The 18938-nt window shown below is 45.7% G+C and overlaps 1 protein-coding gene across 1 annotated transcript in view; it reads left to right on the top strand.

Annotated features, from left to right (window-relative positions):
* LOC309551209 (centromere protein H-like) overlaps positions 1–18938 on the top strand; it is a gene marked incomplete at its 5' end in the record, with an annotated part of 207307 nt that overhangs the window by 117151 nt on the left and 71218 nt on the right. The window contains 2 exons of the mRNA XM_082251707.1: positions 244–315; positions 15451–15507. Coding sequence (XP_082107833.1) covers positions 244–315; positions 15451–15507 — 129 coding nt within the window. The remainder of the gene's footprint in view (positions 1–243; positions 316–15450; positions 15508–18938) is intronic.

Genomic DNA, 18938 nt, shown 5'->3' with positions numbered 1-18938 from the left:
GTGTGTGTATATATGTATGCGTGTGTGTGTATATGTGTGTGTGTGTATATGAATATATATATATGTATATATGTGTATATGTATGTATGTGTGTGTGTGTGTGTGTGTATATATATATATATATATATATAATTGTGTGTGTGGCACAATTTAGACCTGTATATTAGCAAAATTATCAGCTTTTTGGAGGGGAAGAAAAGTTCACATTGCTACTCGCATACATTTTTTTTTTTTTTATTTCAGCCTGAGTGTGGCTTGTGATCCCTTGGAAAATGAAGTTTGTGCTGTGACTAATCAAGAACTTGCTCTCAAGAGGTAAGTCACCTATTTATAATCATGAACGTACAGAAATGCTATATTTGGGAGCACCCCCAATTCACAGGTCTTTTTTTCTCAGATCCCTAAAGTAGAACTTTGGTCAGTGAACCTGTATGTGAAAAAGTTAACCACTTGCCGACTGGGCCATAGCCGAATGATGGCTACAGATCGGTTGGCTTATTCCGGGAGAGTGCACAATGACGTCCTCCCAGAATCGCGCTTCCGCATCACGGAGCGATCAGTTGTCAACAAACCAACGCATGTCCAGTTCAGTTCTCTCCTCGCACACTGTACACAGCAATCAGTACAGTGTGCAAGGAGAGGAGGGAGGCTACAGCACCGCTCACCCCTGCCTGATCTGTGTCCTCAAACATACCTCAGTCATGCTCATCCATGTCTCAATCATGCCTTTCCCTGCCTCAATCATGCCTCAGGCATGCCCATCTGTGCCACATCCATGCCTCCTCTGTGCTCACCCATTCCACCTCGATACTCATCCGTGGGTCTTCCATGCCACCTCAGTGCTCATTCTTGCCCCATCTGTGCCACGCCAGTGCTCATTCTTGCCCCATCCGTGCCACACCAGTGCTCATTCTTGCCCCATCCGTGCCACGCCAGTGCTCATTCTTGCCCCATCCGTGCCACGCCAGTGCTCATTCTTGCCCCATCCGTGCCACCGTCAGTGCTCATTCTTGCCCCATCCGTGCCACCGTCAGTGCTCATTCTTGCCCCATCCGTGCCACCGTCAGTGCTCATTCTTGCCCCATCCGTGCCACCGTCAGTGCTCATTCTTGCCCCATCCGTGCCACCGTCAGTGCTCATTCTTGCCCCATCCGTGCCACCGTCAGTGCTCATTCTTGCCCCATCCGTGCCACCGTCAGTGCTCATTCTTGCCCCATCCGTGCCACCGTCAGTGCTCATTCTTGCCCCATCCATGCCACGTCAGTGCTCATTCTTGCCCCATCCGTGCCACGTCAGTGCTCATTCTTGCCCCATCCGTGCCACGTCAGTGCTCATTCTTGCCCCATCCGTGCCACGTCAGTGCTCATTCTTGCCCCATCCGTGCCACGTCAGTGCTCTTCCTTGCCCCATCAGTGCCATGTCCGTGCCTCATCTGTGCCTCATCAGTGCTTATCAGTGCCATACAGTGCCTCAAAATTGTAATGGGTAGTCAGGAAATGATGGTGCTGCCTGAATGTTGGGGCCTCTGTATGTGGCTAGGCTGTGTAAAAGTCTCACACACGGGGTATGGCCATACTCAGGAGAAGTAGCATAATGTATTTTGGGGTGTCATTTTTGCTGAGTACATGCCATGTGTAAGAAATATCTTCTAAATGAACAACTTTGTGTAGAAAAAAAGTGTTTTTCCTTAATTTTCTTTCCACATTTTCCAGAAACTTGTGGGAAAAAATGACATTTTCAAGAGACACATTATGCCTCCTAGATTATGTATGTGTTGGGGTGTTTGCTTTCCAAAATGGGGTCATTTTTTGCCACCATGGGCACCTGGCTGCCACCAGCCCCATTCTTCCTGTTTCCAGTCCTCCTGACTGACAGGCTAATGGAGATTGCCCAGGGCAGGTTTGATGAAGATTTGGCACACAGCTGTCTTCAAGAGAGCACTGCTACAGCTAGCAGTCTCTCCCCTTGTCTGTCCCTGCACCGCGCTGATCTACTCACTGTCTCTCCTTGCTCTCTCTGCTGCCTCTCCAGGTTGAATCCCTCCAACTAGACAAGCCTCACAAGCTCCAGCCTGAGGTAAACCCTCCCCCACCCCTCGGGTAAGGGGTCTACAGACAGCATCCCTCAGCACTGCTTCTCAATCTTCCACCCAACTCCCCTGGCTGGCATCGCCCATGTCTATTTATTGGATTCTCAGTTCCCTGGCAGGCCCACTCCTGGGAATTGGCTAAGGGCATATAAATGTTCAAGGCAGCCCCTTCTAACCTCCTCCAACTATTTTCTAGAATGTTCTTCAATACGTAAGAAATGGGGGGGGGGGGGGACTATAGAGCTGCCAGGATGAGTCATCGAGCACTGAACTCTAATACCCTTGACCAAGATTCGATGACTCAGGTTTATCCCATAGCCAGAAAAATGCTTTTACCCACACTCACTTCTAGTAGCAAACACTAGAGGGTGCTACACACAAGCCAGTGCCCTTTATCTGTCCCCCTCTCCTTGTCCATTCACATAATTATTTATATCCTGTGAACCATTTATTACAAGCGTTCTGTAAATGGAAGGGGGGGGGGGGGGGGTAACAGCATTACCTAATTATTTACCTAAATCTTTAGTAACATATACTGAAAGTTCACTTTTTTTTACACAGCAGACTTAATTAAAAAATTAGCACACATTATTTTTTCATATAAACCATTGAAATATATACAGGGCGTGCCCGGAAGCGGTCATGTGCGGTCGCGCTCCGTAAACCTCGTGAGAGACTCCCTCTCTACATGCCTGGGAACCTACCCGAGAGACGATCGAGGGATCGGGCATCGTGGATGAGATGTGAGCGGTGAGCCTCGTGGATCCACTACTCGATGCTACTGTAGCTTGCTTGGTGGCTTGTCGGCTCTCCGGTATCGGTGACCGGACTCCTCGGCAGACCTGCTATCCCGGAAGTACCTCCCCTCCCGATACACTCACGTGACTGGGCACGGGACTGGCGCTGAAGGCTGAGGATACCCCCGGCTGGATACCGCGGACCTGAGGACTGCAAGGGGAGAGGCAGGTGACCCGAGTACTACGGATGCTGTGGAGGCGGCGGCGGATTTCAGCTGCTTGGTCCTTTACCCGACTCCCTGGCGGAGGCTGAGTGCTCCGTGCCGTGCCGTGCTGCGGAGTTGATATTACAGAGCCGCACTGCCTCCTCGCTAGCTCACACAGCTAGTCAGCTGAACCGAAGATGTGAGAGGAGGAAAATAGAGTGGCAAGTACAGAGGAGCACACAGCAAAAGCCTGATATAAAGGGGAGAACACCTAACAGGAGAAAGTAACTGTTTTAACACCGTGTTGAGCCCATTTTATCTACCTTCTTCTCTATCGATCTGTGGGAAGCTTGGAGCCTGGGGAGGAGATGGAGATACGTAATCCCTAGAGGAGAGAGTGGTGAAGAGGGGACAAGCCTCCTCAGACTGTGAGTGTTACCCCCTGTTACCTGCTGTTATTCTCTGTGTCACGGAAAAAATTTACTGAGGATGCACTATTAAAGCATAGATATACGAGTACGGGGGAAAGAGAAAACGTTGGGAAAAATCGCATACTGAGATATAAAGACATTTAAACATAACATTGAAGTAGGGGAGAACTGGAAAAGTGGGAACTTAGGAGAAAACAGTAACATACTGAGCTTCTCATGAAAGACACACAAGCAACAGAGGAAGGAGGCATACAGGATTTGGAGTAGTATCACAGAAAGCGGAGAGAGATCTGTAGTCCTATAAACCCCACATTATCGGCCCGATACCTTGTAAGATAAAAAAAATAGTATGACCCTCACAAAAAAATGGAAGGTTAAAAAGAATACCGTAAAAAAATCAGGAAAATCGGGAGAAATAAGGAAATTTCTATCTGCCAGCCAGACACCAACAGCAGCAAGTAAAATGGCGGAGATAGGAGATACACAGACAGATTGGGACTCGAGTGGCATGACAGACTCTAGGGCTACGTCTCCTTTACAAGAAAGAGACTTGGGGCTCAATCTGAAAATACAGGGAGAAGAGAGCATACCCTCTCCGAATGCCCAATGGGCCGCACAAATGGCTGAATTCAAGGCTATGATATGCTCCCTTCCAACCAAAGCTGACATGGAACAGCTTGTGGGGCGAGTAGAGGAGACACATAAAAAAGAAATCCAACTTATTAAAAATGAGATTCAGGCATTGTCTACCAGACTACGAGAGGAGGATGTAGAAATAGCCTCAATAAAGGAACGACTGACAGTTTTAGAGAAGAGGACAGAACAACAGGGGGAAAGAGATGCTAAGTTACAGTTACAGGTTGAGGACATGGAAAATCGAAGCCGCCGTAATAATTTGAGAATTCGAGGGTTAACAGAATCATTAAAGAGCCCACAATTGGAGGAATCGGTTAATATGTTATTTAAAAACATCTTGGGGGGCAAATTACCCGGGTAAAATAGAGTTTGACAGGATACATAGAATACCTGGCCCAATGAAAAAAGACCAGGAGAAACCCAGAGATGTAATCTGTAAATTGCACTACTACTCCCAGAAGGAAATGATTCTGAGAATGGCCCGGGACTCTAGAGATTGGAAACTGGAGGGGATGGCCATACAGGTCTTCTCGGACATCTCCAAGGGGACTCTACAGAGGAGAGCCGTGTTGAAACCCATCTTAGAATTGGCTAGAAGAAAAGGATGCACCTATAGATGGGGTTTCCCATTCGCAGTGACATTTAACAGAGATGGGCGCCTTTTTACTCTACGCAACTATCAAGACAGAACAGCCCTCTTTGACTTTCTAGAAGCCCCTCCTATAGAAATTCCAAATTGGTTGGGAAGATTGTCTGTCTGGAAATTGGCCTAGGGATCCCATATGAGTTTAAGGGGGGAGGGAGGAGGGAAGGAACTAAGACTCGGGGCTAGTAGGGGAACAAATAATTGATACACTAAGGGAACCTTAAAAGCAATTTGGTTGGTATATGGCAGGGTATTTTTTTCTTTTTTGTCCTTTTTTTTTTTTTTTTTGTCCCTTTTTTTTTTTTTTTTTTTTTCCTTCACAGTAAAAGGTAGGGGAATAATACCCCCAATTTTGGGCACATGATATAGGGGTGGGCTGGTCCCCCCTTCAAAAATTAATTTTTTTTCTTTTTTTTTCTTTCTTTACAGTAAAAGGCAGGGGAATAGTACCCCCAATTTTGGGCACATGTTATGGGGGGAGTGTGGGCCCCCCTCTTAAAATTATTTTTTTTTCTCTTTTTTTTTCTCTTTTCTTCTCACGGTGGAATATAGGGGTACAAGACCGCCATCTGGGATAGGCACATAAATAATGAGGGGATTGGCGGACTCCCCATTTAAAATAAATTTTTTCTTGTGGGGTTTTTTTTTTTTCTCTATTTTTTTCTCTTTTTTTGAGAAAATAGGTGTTGGAACGGAATATATTAACTTAAAGTTGATGATGAATTGTTGTAGGTTGGGTTCCCTGCCCCCCGCAGCCCCCCTCTCCCACTAGCTGGCTCTCGGGACCACCCGAGAGAGTGGGAGAGACTGGTGTTCGTACCCTCATAAATGAAGTTTAGATATGGGTCAGTTATGTGTTTAGATAAAACCCTGCATAGTGTGTCACATTTTTTCCTTTTTTTTTTTTTTTTCCTCACCCTCTCACTTCCCCCGTCCTTCTTTTTTTTTTTTTTTTTATGATCTTTTGAGCACAGCCAAATATAGGGTATAATACTTGTACTTTGATATACACACAAAGCATGAGGGGAAAGCCCCCTCCTTAAATTTTTTTTGGGAATGGGGAGGTGGTTTTTTTTTTTTTTTTTTTTTCTCTCTAGCATAGTGAAATAAAGGATATAATATATCTACTCTGATAAACACATAAAGTATGGGGGGACGCTTGGATCCCCTCATTTAATTTTTTGGGAATGGGGGGGTGCTTGTTTTTTTTTTTTTTTTGTGGTTTAGAGCTTGTTCCTTGACCCCTAGCGATACCAGAGTCAATGTGAAAAGAGCTAACCTCCCCTATATGGAGAATAAGAGAGTTTCAAATTTGTAGTAAAAACGGAAGGGGAAGGTATGTCCAGATATCAAGGCTCTGGAATAAGAGGGAGAGGAGAGAGGAAGGGGGAGGAATTTTATAGAGAGGAAAGAATGGGAGGAAATTAATGTTATAGAAAAAAGTGGAGAATGCCCACAGGGAGGAAAGATAGTGAGAAGCAGGCTCGGTAGAAGGGGAAAAAAAAGAAAAGGATAGGTATTGGAAAACAGGAAATAAAAAGCATCTAAATAGAATAGGGAGGGAGGAGCGAGGACTTCAGTGACCGCTCTGAGTATTTCCCCCTAAAAAATCAAGAACACACCGGTGGCAGTAAAATGCCATGTGTTGGAAGGATTTAATAATCCGACCTGTGGAACCCGACCAGGGCGAGTACTGAACTCCCCCTGGAGGGGTGGGGTCCATAGGGGAAGGGGGAGAAGTGAAGGAGAGAGGAAGGAGTGGCTGTACAATTTGTTGAGTGAGGGATTGGCGGTGAGTGATAAGTGTTGTGAAGAGTGAAGAGATGCCTCCAGCATCCAACTGAAAAAGAATTTTCATTTTATTCAAGCCCACATGGGAGTTATTCAAGATTAGATTTTTTTTGGTTCCCCATGCTTATCTTCAGGCGGTTAGACATACGGATATAGACAGCATTTCATGGTCAGACCATGCAATGATATCTATGATATATAGTGCCTCCACAGTTGACTCCAGAAAACAAAGATTCTGGAAACTAAATGAAAGCTTGCTTCAGATAGAGGAAGTGAAAATAGAGGTGCAGAAGGAGCTTAAGGATTATTTTGAATGTAATGACCAACCTGGATGCGCCATTGGCATACTGTGGGAGGCACATAAATCAGTAATAAGAGGAATATTAATTAAGCATGGCGCAAGAATAAATAGGGAAAGGAATAAACAACTGCAAACATTACTGGATAAACTTTAAGTATTAGAAATAGAGCATAAAAAAAGGCAAACACAGTATTAGGGGAGCTGAGCATAGTAAGAAAGCAGATATTAGATCTACTACAATATAGAGCTAAAGCCGCGACACAAATATCAAGGAAAGTTGCCTATGAGTCAGGGAACAAATGTGGGAAGACCTTGGCAAGATCCATCCAGAGTCAAAAAACAAGATCATATATCCCACAGATTGTTTCGCCAGAAGGAATCAAAAAAGTAATACCAGAACAAATAACGGAAGAGTTTAGGAATTTCTACTCAAGGCTCTATAATTTACCGGAAGTAGGTAAAACGCAAAAGGAAAGGGAAGAGTATTTAGCTCAATCTGGATTACCAAAACTTACAGAGGAAGAGAGAGAAGACTTGGAAAGGTATATTTCGCAGGAGGAAATAGAACAGACCATAAAAAATATGAAAAATGGTAAGGCACCAGGCCCAGATGGACTGACACCACAGTACTTCCATGTATTGGCCCCCATTTTGGGACCATACATGGAAAGGCTGTTTAATCAGAGAAGATCAGAGGGGATGCTATCAAGAGACACACTAACGGCCTACTTAACACTAATATTAAAAGCGGGAAAAGACCCAGCGAATTGTGGAAGTTATAGGCCCATTTCGCTCCTAAATACAGACTTAAAAATTTACACAAAAATTATAGCAGCTAGAATGGCAAAGGTACTGGCAAAAATAATACATTTTGACCAGGTGGGCTTTATGGTATTGAGAGAAGCCAGAGATAATACCACAAGGGTTCTAAATCTGATACATATAGCCACCAAAACAGATACTCCGTGTGTTATACTGAGCACTGACGCAGAAAAGGCCTTTGACAGAGTCGAGTGGGCCTTTATGCAGTCGGTGCTCAAGTACATAGGAGTAGGAGAAGTGATGCAGGAAAGGATATCTAGGGTATACTCTAATCCAACAGCAAGGGTAAAGGCAAATGGGGTATTATCGGAACCTTTTAGTATAAAAAATTGTACAAGACAGGGTTGCCCACTGTCCCCCTGCTCTTTGCACTTACATTAGAACCTTTTTTGAACAAAATCCGGCTAAATCCAGATAAAAAAGGCGTCACGGTAGGGAAAGAACAATATAGCATCGCAGCATATGCGGATGATTTATTGTTTACACTGACAGAACAAGAAATCTCGATTCCGGTACTTCTGGAGGAATTCAAACAGTATGGAGAATTATCAAATTTCAAAATAAACTATGGGAAGTCTGAAGCACTGGGTATAGGAGTAGCAGAAGTAAAAAAGGCCAGATTAAAGAGCAATTTTGGATTCGCATGGGTAGAGAAGGCTGTGAAGTATCTAGGAACTTATATAACCGCAGATGTGGCCCAGATATACAAACTAAACTTAATCCCCTTGATGGAAGAGACAAAGAAAATATTGGAGCAATGGAGAGGAGGCCTACAGTCATGGTTTGGTAGAGCAAATTTAATAAAAATGAATATTCTACCAAAATATCTATATATAATGAGAGCACTCCCAATTAAAATACCTAATAGCTTTTTCAAAATAATAAATGGGTTGTTTGGCAGATATATCTGGGCAGGTAAAAAACCGCGTATAGCTCGCAACAGTCTGTCACTACCGAAAAATATGGGTGGGCCAGCAGTACCTGGTCTTCGCAGATACTACCACGCTATTCATTTGAACCGAATATTAGATTGATGGCATCAGGCAGAATCGAAAAGATGGGTCCAAATAGAGCAAGCACAGACAATGGTATCGCTGAAGAGGGCGATCTGGTGCTATAAGACACTCCCTAAAACCTTGAGGACACATCCTTTAATGGGAAATACATTAAAAATAGGCTATCAACAGTCCCTGAGACAATGTCTTACCACAGCAGACTTCCCGCTGTATCCGATCTTGGGGAATCCTGAGTTTGTTCCCGGACTGGATAGGCAACATTTTAAAAAACTAAGGGAAACAGGACAAGATGGCATCAAATCATATGCGAACCAGCGGATGTGGCCCCCAATATCTAAGTTAACAGAGGAGGGGGGACCATATGGTCTCTGCTTATGGGAGGCTCTTCAACTTCGGCACTTTTTTGAGTCTTTACCTGCTCCGGAAAAATTTGAGAGGCCTTTGACATACTTTGAAAAATTATGTGAGAAAACAGGGGGAGTAGAACGGCCTTTATCTATTCTATATAAAATGTTGAATACACCTTTGACCCAGCCAAGATTAAAATGGCTGGAAAAATGGAAACGAGAACTAAATATAGACATAACGGAGGTACAAAAACAGAGGATTTTCAGGGCAATATTTAGGCCAACAAAATGTACTAAAATCCAAGAAATAAATTATAAGATCCTAACTAGATGGTACAATACACCAGACAAGTTACATAGGTGGTATACGCAGGAATCAGATAGATGCTGGAGATGCGAAGAAGGAGAGGGCACATTATTTCACATCCTTTGGGCCTGCCCAGAGATAAAGAAATACTGGCTAGAGATAGGACATGTAGTTCACAAAGTAACAGGTTATAAAATAGAGGGAGATGCGGCCTTTTGTCTTACAGATATCCGAATTGTCAGTAAAGAAATATGAAAAATACAGTATTGCCTCATATGATGAATGCTGCAAGAGCGTGCATACCACTACTGTGGAGAAAGAGACAAGCCCCTTCGGTGTTTGAATGGGTAAGAAAACTAGAACATATTAATAAAATGGAAGACCTAGTGCTCTCGACACAACATAAACAGGAACAATATAAAATGATATGGAGAAATTGGAACTTATTTGTTTCCTCAGATGAGGGGAGGCAAATGTTAAGACCTTCACCTCAGAACGTTGAAGCTTTATGATTAGCATGTGGAAGATGGAGAAAGGGGTTGGGGGGAGGAACCCCCCCCCCCCTTATTTTTTTTTTCTTTTTTTCGTGTGGTAATGGTGTTTGTGTGTTTTTATGGGGGGAATATGGAAGTGAATGTGTAGGGGTAAGAATGGGGGGAGGAGGGGGGGAGGGTTGAGGAGAGAAAAAAGGGAAAGAGGAAGGGAATGAATGGCTAAGAAGATAAGGGGAAACATAAACAAATTTAGAAGTTAAGGGTCATTTGAGATAAGAGTATAGCGAAGAGAGGCAAGGACAGAATGAATAGGAGTAGAGAGGGAGACTTGCTATCTTGACAATACCTTTTCCCAGTTAATATTTGTTAAATGATTGAAAATGAGTGGGTCAGAAATTGACAGAGGATCAGAATAGACCTCTGAGATGAGAAAAATTTGACGTAGATGATGGCTTTGTAACTTAAGCAACCTTATCTTGTGTAACATATCATGCTGTGTAATGATTTTCCTTGAAATTAAAATAAAGTGATAAATACAAAAAATAAACCATTGAAATATTTGTTCTGAAGTTAATCAGTGAGTTTTTTGCAATTGATTAGATTTTCACTTCCTAGCACATAGCAACCTTAGATTGAATTATTTTGCTACATGCCCGATTTACCCTACAAACCAGGCCAAAGGCATGGATCACATAAGCAGATACCTAGCACTTTTTTTTTCTATTGGGAAGGTGTGCTAATTTTATGGCACTATACAATTTAGTATTCAAGTAACTGTATATGATCACCTTGTAAAATAACCCATTCCGTTTAAAATAGAAATGAAAGGCTAAACATTTATATTTAAAAAAAAACAAAAAACTTTTCCCTTTTTTAGAAGTGATCACATTCCCTATGTTCTGCATAAAAGCTGGAGGAAGGAGAAGCAGCACTGAGGTTCTGAGTGAATGGCTATGCAGTGGGGGCGTGTCAGGACAAGTCTGATCATGAAGTACACTGAGTCCCAGCATAGCTAGAGAACTGACCAGTTTGCTATCCTACTTAGAGTGGTCAGTTTTTAATAGGAAAGCGGAGGGACTGACAGGAACACAGAGATTTCACATAAAGGAAGCAATACAAAGAGAACAGGATACTTTTTCATACAAGAACATGGTACAGCAGGCACATATCAGGAATCTGAAGTTTTGGGGTAACAAACACTTTAAGGCTCCATGTACACGGGACGTTGTAAATGGCCGTTTAGGAGCAGTTGGGCGTTTTTTTTAGAAGCCCCTGAATCCATCTACATTTTATCTTATCTGTCCATGTACACAGGGTCGTTTACAGTCATTTGCAGGCAGTTGAGTTCAGGGACGTTTTTTGGAACGCAATTATTTGCGTTCGAACGTGTGTTTCCCGGCGTTTCAAACGCAGAAACGCAGCTGAACATGACTGAACGTGATGAACATACGTTCAGCCAAGTTATACGTTTTTTCTGCCTCCATTCAAAATCAATGGTTCCCTATGGGAGCCTATTGATTTGAATGGAGGTCGCACCGCAAGTCGGATCAGGATGATCCGACTTGCGGCGCGACTTGCGCTGTGAGAATCTAAGGGGGAACTCCATGCCAAAAATGGAGAAAAAAAACGGCCTTTTATGGGGTGAATGGGTAGGGGTACAGTGTACCCCTACCCATTCACATAGGGAAGGGGTCCGGGATCTGGGGGCCCCCTTGTTAAAGGGGGCTTCCAGATTCCGATGAGCCCCCTGCCCGCAGACCCCCACAACCACCGGCCAGGGTTGTGTGGAAGAGGCCCTTGTCCTCATCAACATGGGGGCAAGGTGCTTTGAGGTGGGGGGTGCAGAGCTCCCCCTGCCCCAAAGCACCAACACCCCCCATGTTGAGGGCATGTGGCCTGGTATGGTCCAGGGGGGGGGGCGCTCGCTCGTCCCCTCCCCCTTCCTGCCTTACCGGGCTGCATGCTCGGATAAGGGTCTGGTATGGATTTTGGGAGGGACCCCACGCTGTTTTTTTGGCGTGGGGCTACCCTCAAATTCCATGCTGGACCCGAAGGGCCTGGTTTGGAACCTGGGGGGGACCCCCACGCCGTTTTTTGGAGTTCCCCCTTAAGATTCTCACAGCGCAAGTCGGATCATCCTGATCCGACTTGCGGTGCGACTTCCATTCAAATCAATAGGCTCCCGTAGGGAACCATTGATTTTGAATGGAGGGAGAAAAAACGCTGCTAAAAGCAACGTGGCCAAACGTGCAATAACGCCAATGGAAAAAGCTACTGAAAGCACGTTTGGCAGCTGCTTTTTCCCGGCGTCAGAACTGGCTCTGCAGCACGTTTTTTCTAACATCCCGTGTACATGGAGCCTAAGGCTTTTATGTTTGTATCACAGTTGCATAGTTAGTCTGGTTAAAAAGACACAAGTCCATTCAGTTCAGCCAATAAACTAGTGATGGCGAACCTTGGCAGCCCAGATGTTTTGAAACTACATTTCTCATGATGCTCAAGTACTCTTGGAAATCGCATTCACCAAAGTCCATTATAGTTTCTATTATATACTATTTTGATAAATAAGACAAGCTAGTTTATAGGGTTGAAAAAAGATGCAGGTCCATCCTGTTTAACCCATGTGTGTGTGAGTTTATGTGCTTGATTTTTATCCTTTAACAATTCCTATAGCCCTGTATTTTCTGTTTCATGGGGGAGAAATCTAAACGTTTTTTGAAGTTGCTGACATTCTCAGCTAGTAACACTTCCAGTTTTGAGTTTTTACCACTTTTTTACAGCTTTAACAGTAAAGAATCCAGTTGTTAAGTAGATAGTCTGCAGTAGTCAGGGCCGGTGCTAGACAATTCTGCAAGACCAGCTACTTGCGCCCCCCCGAAAAAAAGATCTAAACTTTTAAAAACCGCTGAAAATGATCTAATATAAACACTTTAAGCACTCTCCGTGCATTCCTCATACCCCCCCTGACAGAGAGAGAGCACAGGGGTGTGACAGAAAGAGAGATGGGAGTGAAAGAGAGAGAGAGGGGGGGTGACAGAGAGAGTGAGAGAGAGAGAGAGGGGGGTGACAGAAAGAGGGGGTGACAGAGACAGAGAGGGTGACATAAAGAGAGAGAGAGAGGGGGTGACATAAAGAGAGAGGGGGTGACATAAAGAGAGAGGGGGTGACAGAAAGAGAGAGGGGGTGACAGAAAGAGAGAGGGGAGACAGAGAGAGAGAGAGGGTGACAGAAAGAGAGAGAGAGAGATGGGGGTGACAGAAAGAGACGGGATGACAGAAAGAGAGAGAGAGAGAGGGGGGTGACAGAAAGAGAGGAATGACTGAAAGAAAGGGGGGGTAACAGAGAGGGGGTAAAAGAGAGAGAGAGGGGGGGTGATAGAGAGAGAGAGGGGGTGACAGAGAGAGAGAGAGGGGGGTGACAGAAAGAGAGAGATGATTGAAAGAAAGCAGGGGGTGACAGAGAGAGAGAGGGGGTGACAGAGAGAGAGGGGGTGAGAGAGAGAGGGGGTGACCGAGAGAGAGAGGGGGGGTGACAGAAAGAGGAGGTGACAGACAGGAGGGGGTGACAGAGAGAGATGGGGGCGATAGAGAGAGAGAGGGGGTGACAGAGGTGACAGAGAGAGAAGGGGTGACAGAGGGGGGTAACAGAGAGACCCCCCCTAGCCCTGTCTGCAGTCCCACTTGTCCCCCCATGTACCAGTCCCTGTCTGGAAGGTGTGTGTGATGGTCAGTACAGTACCTTTCAGCAGGATGACCAGCAGCAGGCAGGACCTGTTTTCTTGGTAATGGAGGTGCACTGCTCTGTGAGGTGGAGCGCTCCCTGCACCTCCCACCCACCCGTAATCTCTGCTCCCCCCGGTCAGCCTGTCCTTCAGGCCTGGGAGCAGAGAGGAGGTTGAAGGAGTCCAGGGGCGCATTTTCAGAGGTATTCTCTCTCCCGGGCTATCTGTGCTTGCCCCGCCCAGCCTCACTGCTCTTTGTCTTCTGGACTGGCTGCCCGCTTGCACTGTCGGGACGGTAGCTCAGTGAGTAGCTGAAGCCGGCGTGTCATCCAGCATCCTGCCCGTACATTGCCGCCTTCGCTAGTGGTGGCGCCGGTCCTGCTTCCTGCGCTCTATGGGATGTCGCGCTATGCATCTCTGACCTGTGTCCCGACAGACAAGTACACAGTGCCAGCAAGGCCACAGGGAGGGGCGTCACCACCACCAGTCATATCTATGCATGGACAGCGCTGCCCGGACGAACCATGAGGCCTGCACACACACTGTCTCAGGTCCGTCACAGACACAGAAGACACAGCACTATTCCGGCGGAGCCGCGGCAGCCGCGGCTTCCGCCGGGCCCGGCAAGATGACATCTAATGATCCATCGGGGCCAGCCTGCACCCTCCTGGCTAGGCTAGTCTAGACAGCAGTGCGCCCCTAGGCGGCAGGGCGCCCTAGGCGGGTGCCTAGTTCGCCTAGCGGGTGCGCCGGCCCTGGCAGCAGTAGTTTTCACCTTAGGGAGACCAGGGCCTGGTAAATTCTTCCAAAACCTTACATGCTCCAATATCACCATGATCAGGTAGATTGCGATTAACCTATTGCTGACCCCTACATTCTAAACCTTCCTTATTCTGTTCAGTTTTGCCCCACAGCTACTAATCAAATTCTATTTGAATTTTTTCCCCAAAAAAAAATAAACAGTGAAATCTGATGTTGCTGGAGCAGACATTTTTGCATAGTATCCCGCTAGGTAAATGCATACTACAATCAAAATAGATACAAACTTGCAACAAGCAATTTCATACTATCAATGACAGAAAAGTGATCACTGGGGCAGCACTGAGCCTGGCAGACAACAGAGAAAAGTTTTCAGGATGAAGGCGTTGTGCAGCACCAGCAATACATAAGAGCCCAGGAAAGCAGGCCTCTGTGGATTTTCAGGCAGTTCTGTACTGATCATCAAACTCCTATCCCCCCTCCCCCCTCCACCTCTAGACAGGATTCCTGCCTGCAAATGAGGCTCAACTGCAATGTTGCAGGTTAGGGTTTGCACAAACCGGCATCTATACGTCGAGATCTTCCATGACACAAAGATCAGCGCTGTCCTCTGGAATGAAAGTAAAGCTACAAGGCTCCCTCCAGCCAGTTCTGGCTGCTGCTTTTGTACTATTGTGTGAGCTGGAGCCTGGTAGGCATCACTTTGCTGGGCCTCTCAGATGCCAAAGGAAGCCAGAGCTGGCCAGAAAGACCCACGCATTTCCACCCCCACTCCAGGAGCCGGCAGAAGTGCAAGACATGGTGACCCCCATCTGCTCCAATAACGAACATCTAGCTGTAAGAGTAGACCTGAAACCAAGGCCTGGCAGGAGGAAGGCTGTTGGCCGGTAACAGGCTATGGCCTGGTGGTCGAGAACCACTGGTCTACAGGCTTGACCACCTTACGCTGCCTATTTAATTTGTTCATGGGGAATCAGGGGCCAGAGGGCTCAGTAATTTTCTCACTAGTTTCTTGGAATGTTCTCAAAGGCTTTTTGGGACTAGGTTGTGTTTTTTTTTTTTTTTTTTTTTTCACCAAAAAGGCATTATTGTCACATATGTTCTACATAATGTTAAATTATACTTTATAGTATTTCTTTGTGTTTAGGATGCAGATTTTTAATGCTTTGTGGACTACTTTACAAAAAGACCCCATACAGCGTCTGTAAGTGAATTTTATATATACATATATATGTAGCGTAAAATGCTTCTTTTTTACCCAGTGAGTCTTTTGTTTTTATGTTGATGTTTGAGGTTCCAAAACATTTTATTGGCCCACAACTGGGGGGAAAAAAGCCTTTTTTACATAACCCACCTTTGTAGATTTGCCGTAATAAGCAATGCTGTTTGATCCAGTGTTGAATTGTCTGCTATTTTCTTATTATACAAGAGCTAGTTGTTCTTGAGAATCTTGAACATTTTATTTTAGGTGGTGCTGCATTACCAGATACTTGCACCTTGAGTATGTAACCTTTATTCTTTCATACTGGCTAGATATCATGTTTTTTATACTTGGAACAGTGCATCTCAAACTGGTTCTATATATGTGTATTAACATATTTGGTTAATCCATTGGTTTACCACGCTTGAGATCCATGTTCGCCCCGGACATTAAAGATCACCGCAGATTCTGCATTAACACATACCAGATTTTAGCTGTATATGGGCATGTAACAGGTTCTTTTGCATATACTCCCCTACCATGTTGTATTGTTTCCTTTACACGACTATATTTCTGATGTGGTTTTAGTATCTTTATCATGTTACAAATAAAAAAATGTATTTTTACTTTTTGAGTACTTGTGTTTCCTTATGGGATTATTAGTGGCTACCTTTAAAAAAAGTTCTACCTATTTCTTATCTATTTGCTATGCACTAATTGGATGTGGTGCCACATACTTCTGAGTCACGTCTTAATTTCTATTACATATATGTGTATTGGGTTTATATATTCCAGTACTGTTTTACAAGGTGTTTGTTTTATTAAATTCTTGTTTTCTAATCTTACAGAACAGGACAAACTATCTTAGTCTTCAACATATGTTATATTTAGCTGCCTTCAGGTGATTAGACACTGGCTAAAAAAAAGTTTTGGCAAAAAAAGTTGCAGGGACTTCCTCCATATAACCCCTTCTACCCTTAGTAAGGCTTAGTTGTTTGTTATTTTCCTTTGTTGATGTCCTTTATCTCTGTGAAAGTTATTCTCTTTAAAATTCAGTTTTCTCTTTCACTGATGACACAGCTTCAAGTCTTCAGACCATTGGGCTTTATGCTCTCTATCTCTAGGAGTAGGACTAGGCGGAAACCTTTTTGGTTACGCACCTGGGGCAGTCCCAGAGGGTATACCATCACTTCCTGCTTTAGGACTCTGTTTTTTTTTTTTTCTGCCTAGTCAGGAGTAAGGACCTGGTTCTCTGCTGGGATCTGGCATCTTTTCTACTTCAATGGAATTTTTTTTTACTTTTTTCTTTATTATTTTTGTTCCTGTGTGAACTACAATCAACAGCCAGACTGGGCAACGCACTGGATATCCTAGATCCTTACAGGCTTACCTGTCCTGCCTGTGAGTGCGACCCAACTATTAGCTCCATGCTAGGTTGGCCGTGACCTAGCCCCACTGGACAGGGGATGACCGGCGAGTGAAACACCTTGCGAGGTCACATAGCCCTGGTCACAACCAGAGTCGCAGCGTACCTCAGGCCACAGCACCCCCATTCCAAGATTGTGCGGTGAACTGCTGGGTGTGACGCCCACCTGATGACACTGGTATGGTGAGTAATTTCCCCCCTCCTTTCCTATGGAATTGCTGAGGTGGTCGCAGGCCCCCCCTGGGGATGGTAGGTCTCTTCTGTGCCCTTCCTCCCCCTTGTGTTTCACCCTTCTCCTTTGCGGGGATCCCCCTTTAAGTAGGTGCCCTCATCTGTCCCCTGGCCCCTTGTGGGGTGCATGGGTGAATTTGGGCAATGGGGGCTGCATGGTCTCCGGCCGGAGGAACGGTGGGTGATGCCACTGTCGGTCCCCTGCAGGGGGTGTCTGTACCTGGGGAGGGGGGGTGCTGCGGTGGGGGGTCACTGGATGGTCCCCTCCTGGGTCTGTGAATTTTTCCCTGGGGTCCAGGGATGCCGCCATTGTGTCGTGGACTCTGTATTCCCAGTTGTGGTGGCCATATTTGTGTAGTCCAGCGGCCATGTTTTTGATTTCCTCATAGTTTCAATGGACCATTTTCCTGTAGTCTAAAGCAGTGCTGAGGCTGCGGGGGCCTCTAGTGTCAGGTCAGCGTTTCCTCTTTCCAGCAGTGTGGCAGACCGTTTAGGCACTCTCCAGCTTGAGTGGTGAGTCTCTGGGGGTATCTATCCTTCCTCTGCTGCAAACAGTGCTGCGGGGGCACTGATTCTTGTGGTGCACCAGCAGTGCATGGGGGGGGGGAGGGGCTTCCCCGTTTTCTAAAAAAAAATAAAAACATTTTTACTTTGCTGAGCAGAGCGGTTCAGTTTAAACCCTTTATGGTCATGGAGCCCATGGAGCGCATTTCACTACCCAATCCTCTCCTGGAAGTTGCGAGACCCTCTGGGTCTCAGTCTGCCCTGGCAGCCATGACGGCAGCCCTGTAGTCGCTAGTAGCCAAAGTAGATATGGCCCTGTAAAGGAGGCCTGGCAAGAAGTGCCCCCCGCCTTCACCTGTATCCTCTGCTTCCTCAGATTCTGAGGTGGATTTGGCCACCGCGGATAAGAGTCAACCCACTGGGTTTGCGTCCACGCACCCTGAGTGCTATAATAGTGAGGATGAGTCCTCCTCCTCTACAGCCGCGCATGAAAAAGCGCTGGTGAAGGCCCTGATTGTGTCAGTGCGGGAAACTTTAAAGTTGGAGGACTCAGCTGCAGCTGAGTCGGCGACGCCAGTGCAGTTTGCCACCCACAAATCTTCCAAGGTGATAAGGGGTTTCCCTTTCCTGCCTATTTTGATGGGATTATCACTAGTCAATGGGGTTCCCCGAAAAGCATGGTTGGAATACCTAAGCATTTTTCTAGGAGATATCCCTTTGAGGAGTCTCTTCTAAAGAAACTAACGGTTCCACTATCGGTGGATTCTCAGGTTTCCAGGCTAAATAAGGCCGCGCTTTTGCCGGTGGAGGCAAGGTTTGTCCGATCTTGGATCTCAAGGCTCTGAATCACTTTGTGCGGGTTCAGAATTTTCTGATGGGAGTCCATCCGCACAGTAGAAGCTTTCCTCCATCAAGGAGGTCTGCTGGCTTCTATCGATCTCAAGGGTGCACCGATAATTTCGGCCAAAAATGTGAGTATCCAATTTCGGCCCATAAGGTGTTAAGGATGCCGAAAATGTATGGCCGCTGATATTAGTAAAAGCGAGTCCTTCACTTCCCTGTCATTTGCGGGTATGTGTGCTGACTGCTGCGATCCTATGCTGGTTACATCGGCGCTTCATTGGGAGCTACAGTGTTTGCTAGACGGCCAGCCGATTGCCGTCTAGCAACAAGTGACATCTCGGGGGGGGGGGATCATAAATCACAGCCTAGATTCGCTCTCGCTCTCTCTCGTTCGTGCTCTCTCTCGTTCGTGCTCTCTCTCTCTCTCGCT

This window comes from Pelophylax lessonae, assembly GCF_965119305.1.
Source record: "Pelophylax lessonae genome assembly, chromosome: 3".
Taxonomy (NCBI): Eukaryota; Metazoa; Chordata; class Amphibia; order Anura; family Ranidae; genus Pelophylax; species Pelophylax lessonae.
This window is presented reverse-complemented; position numbering and strand designations above follow the sequence as displayed.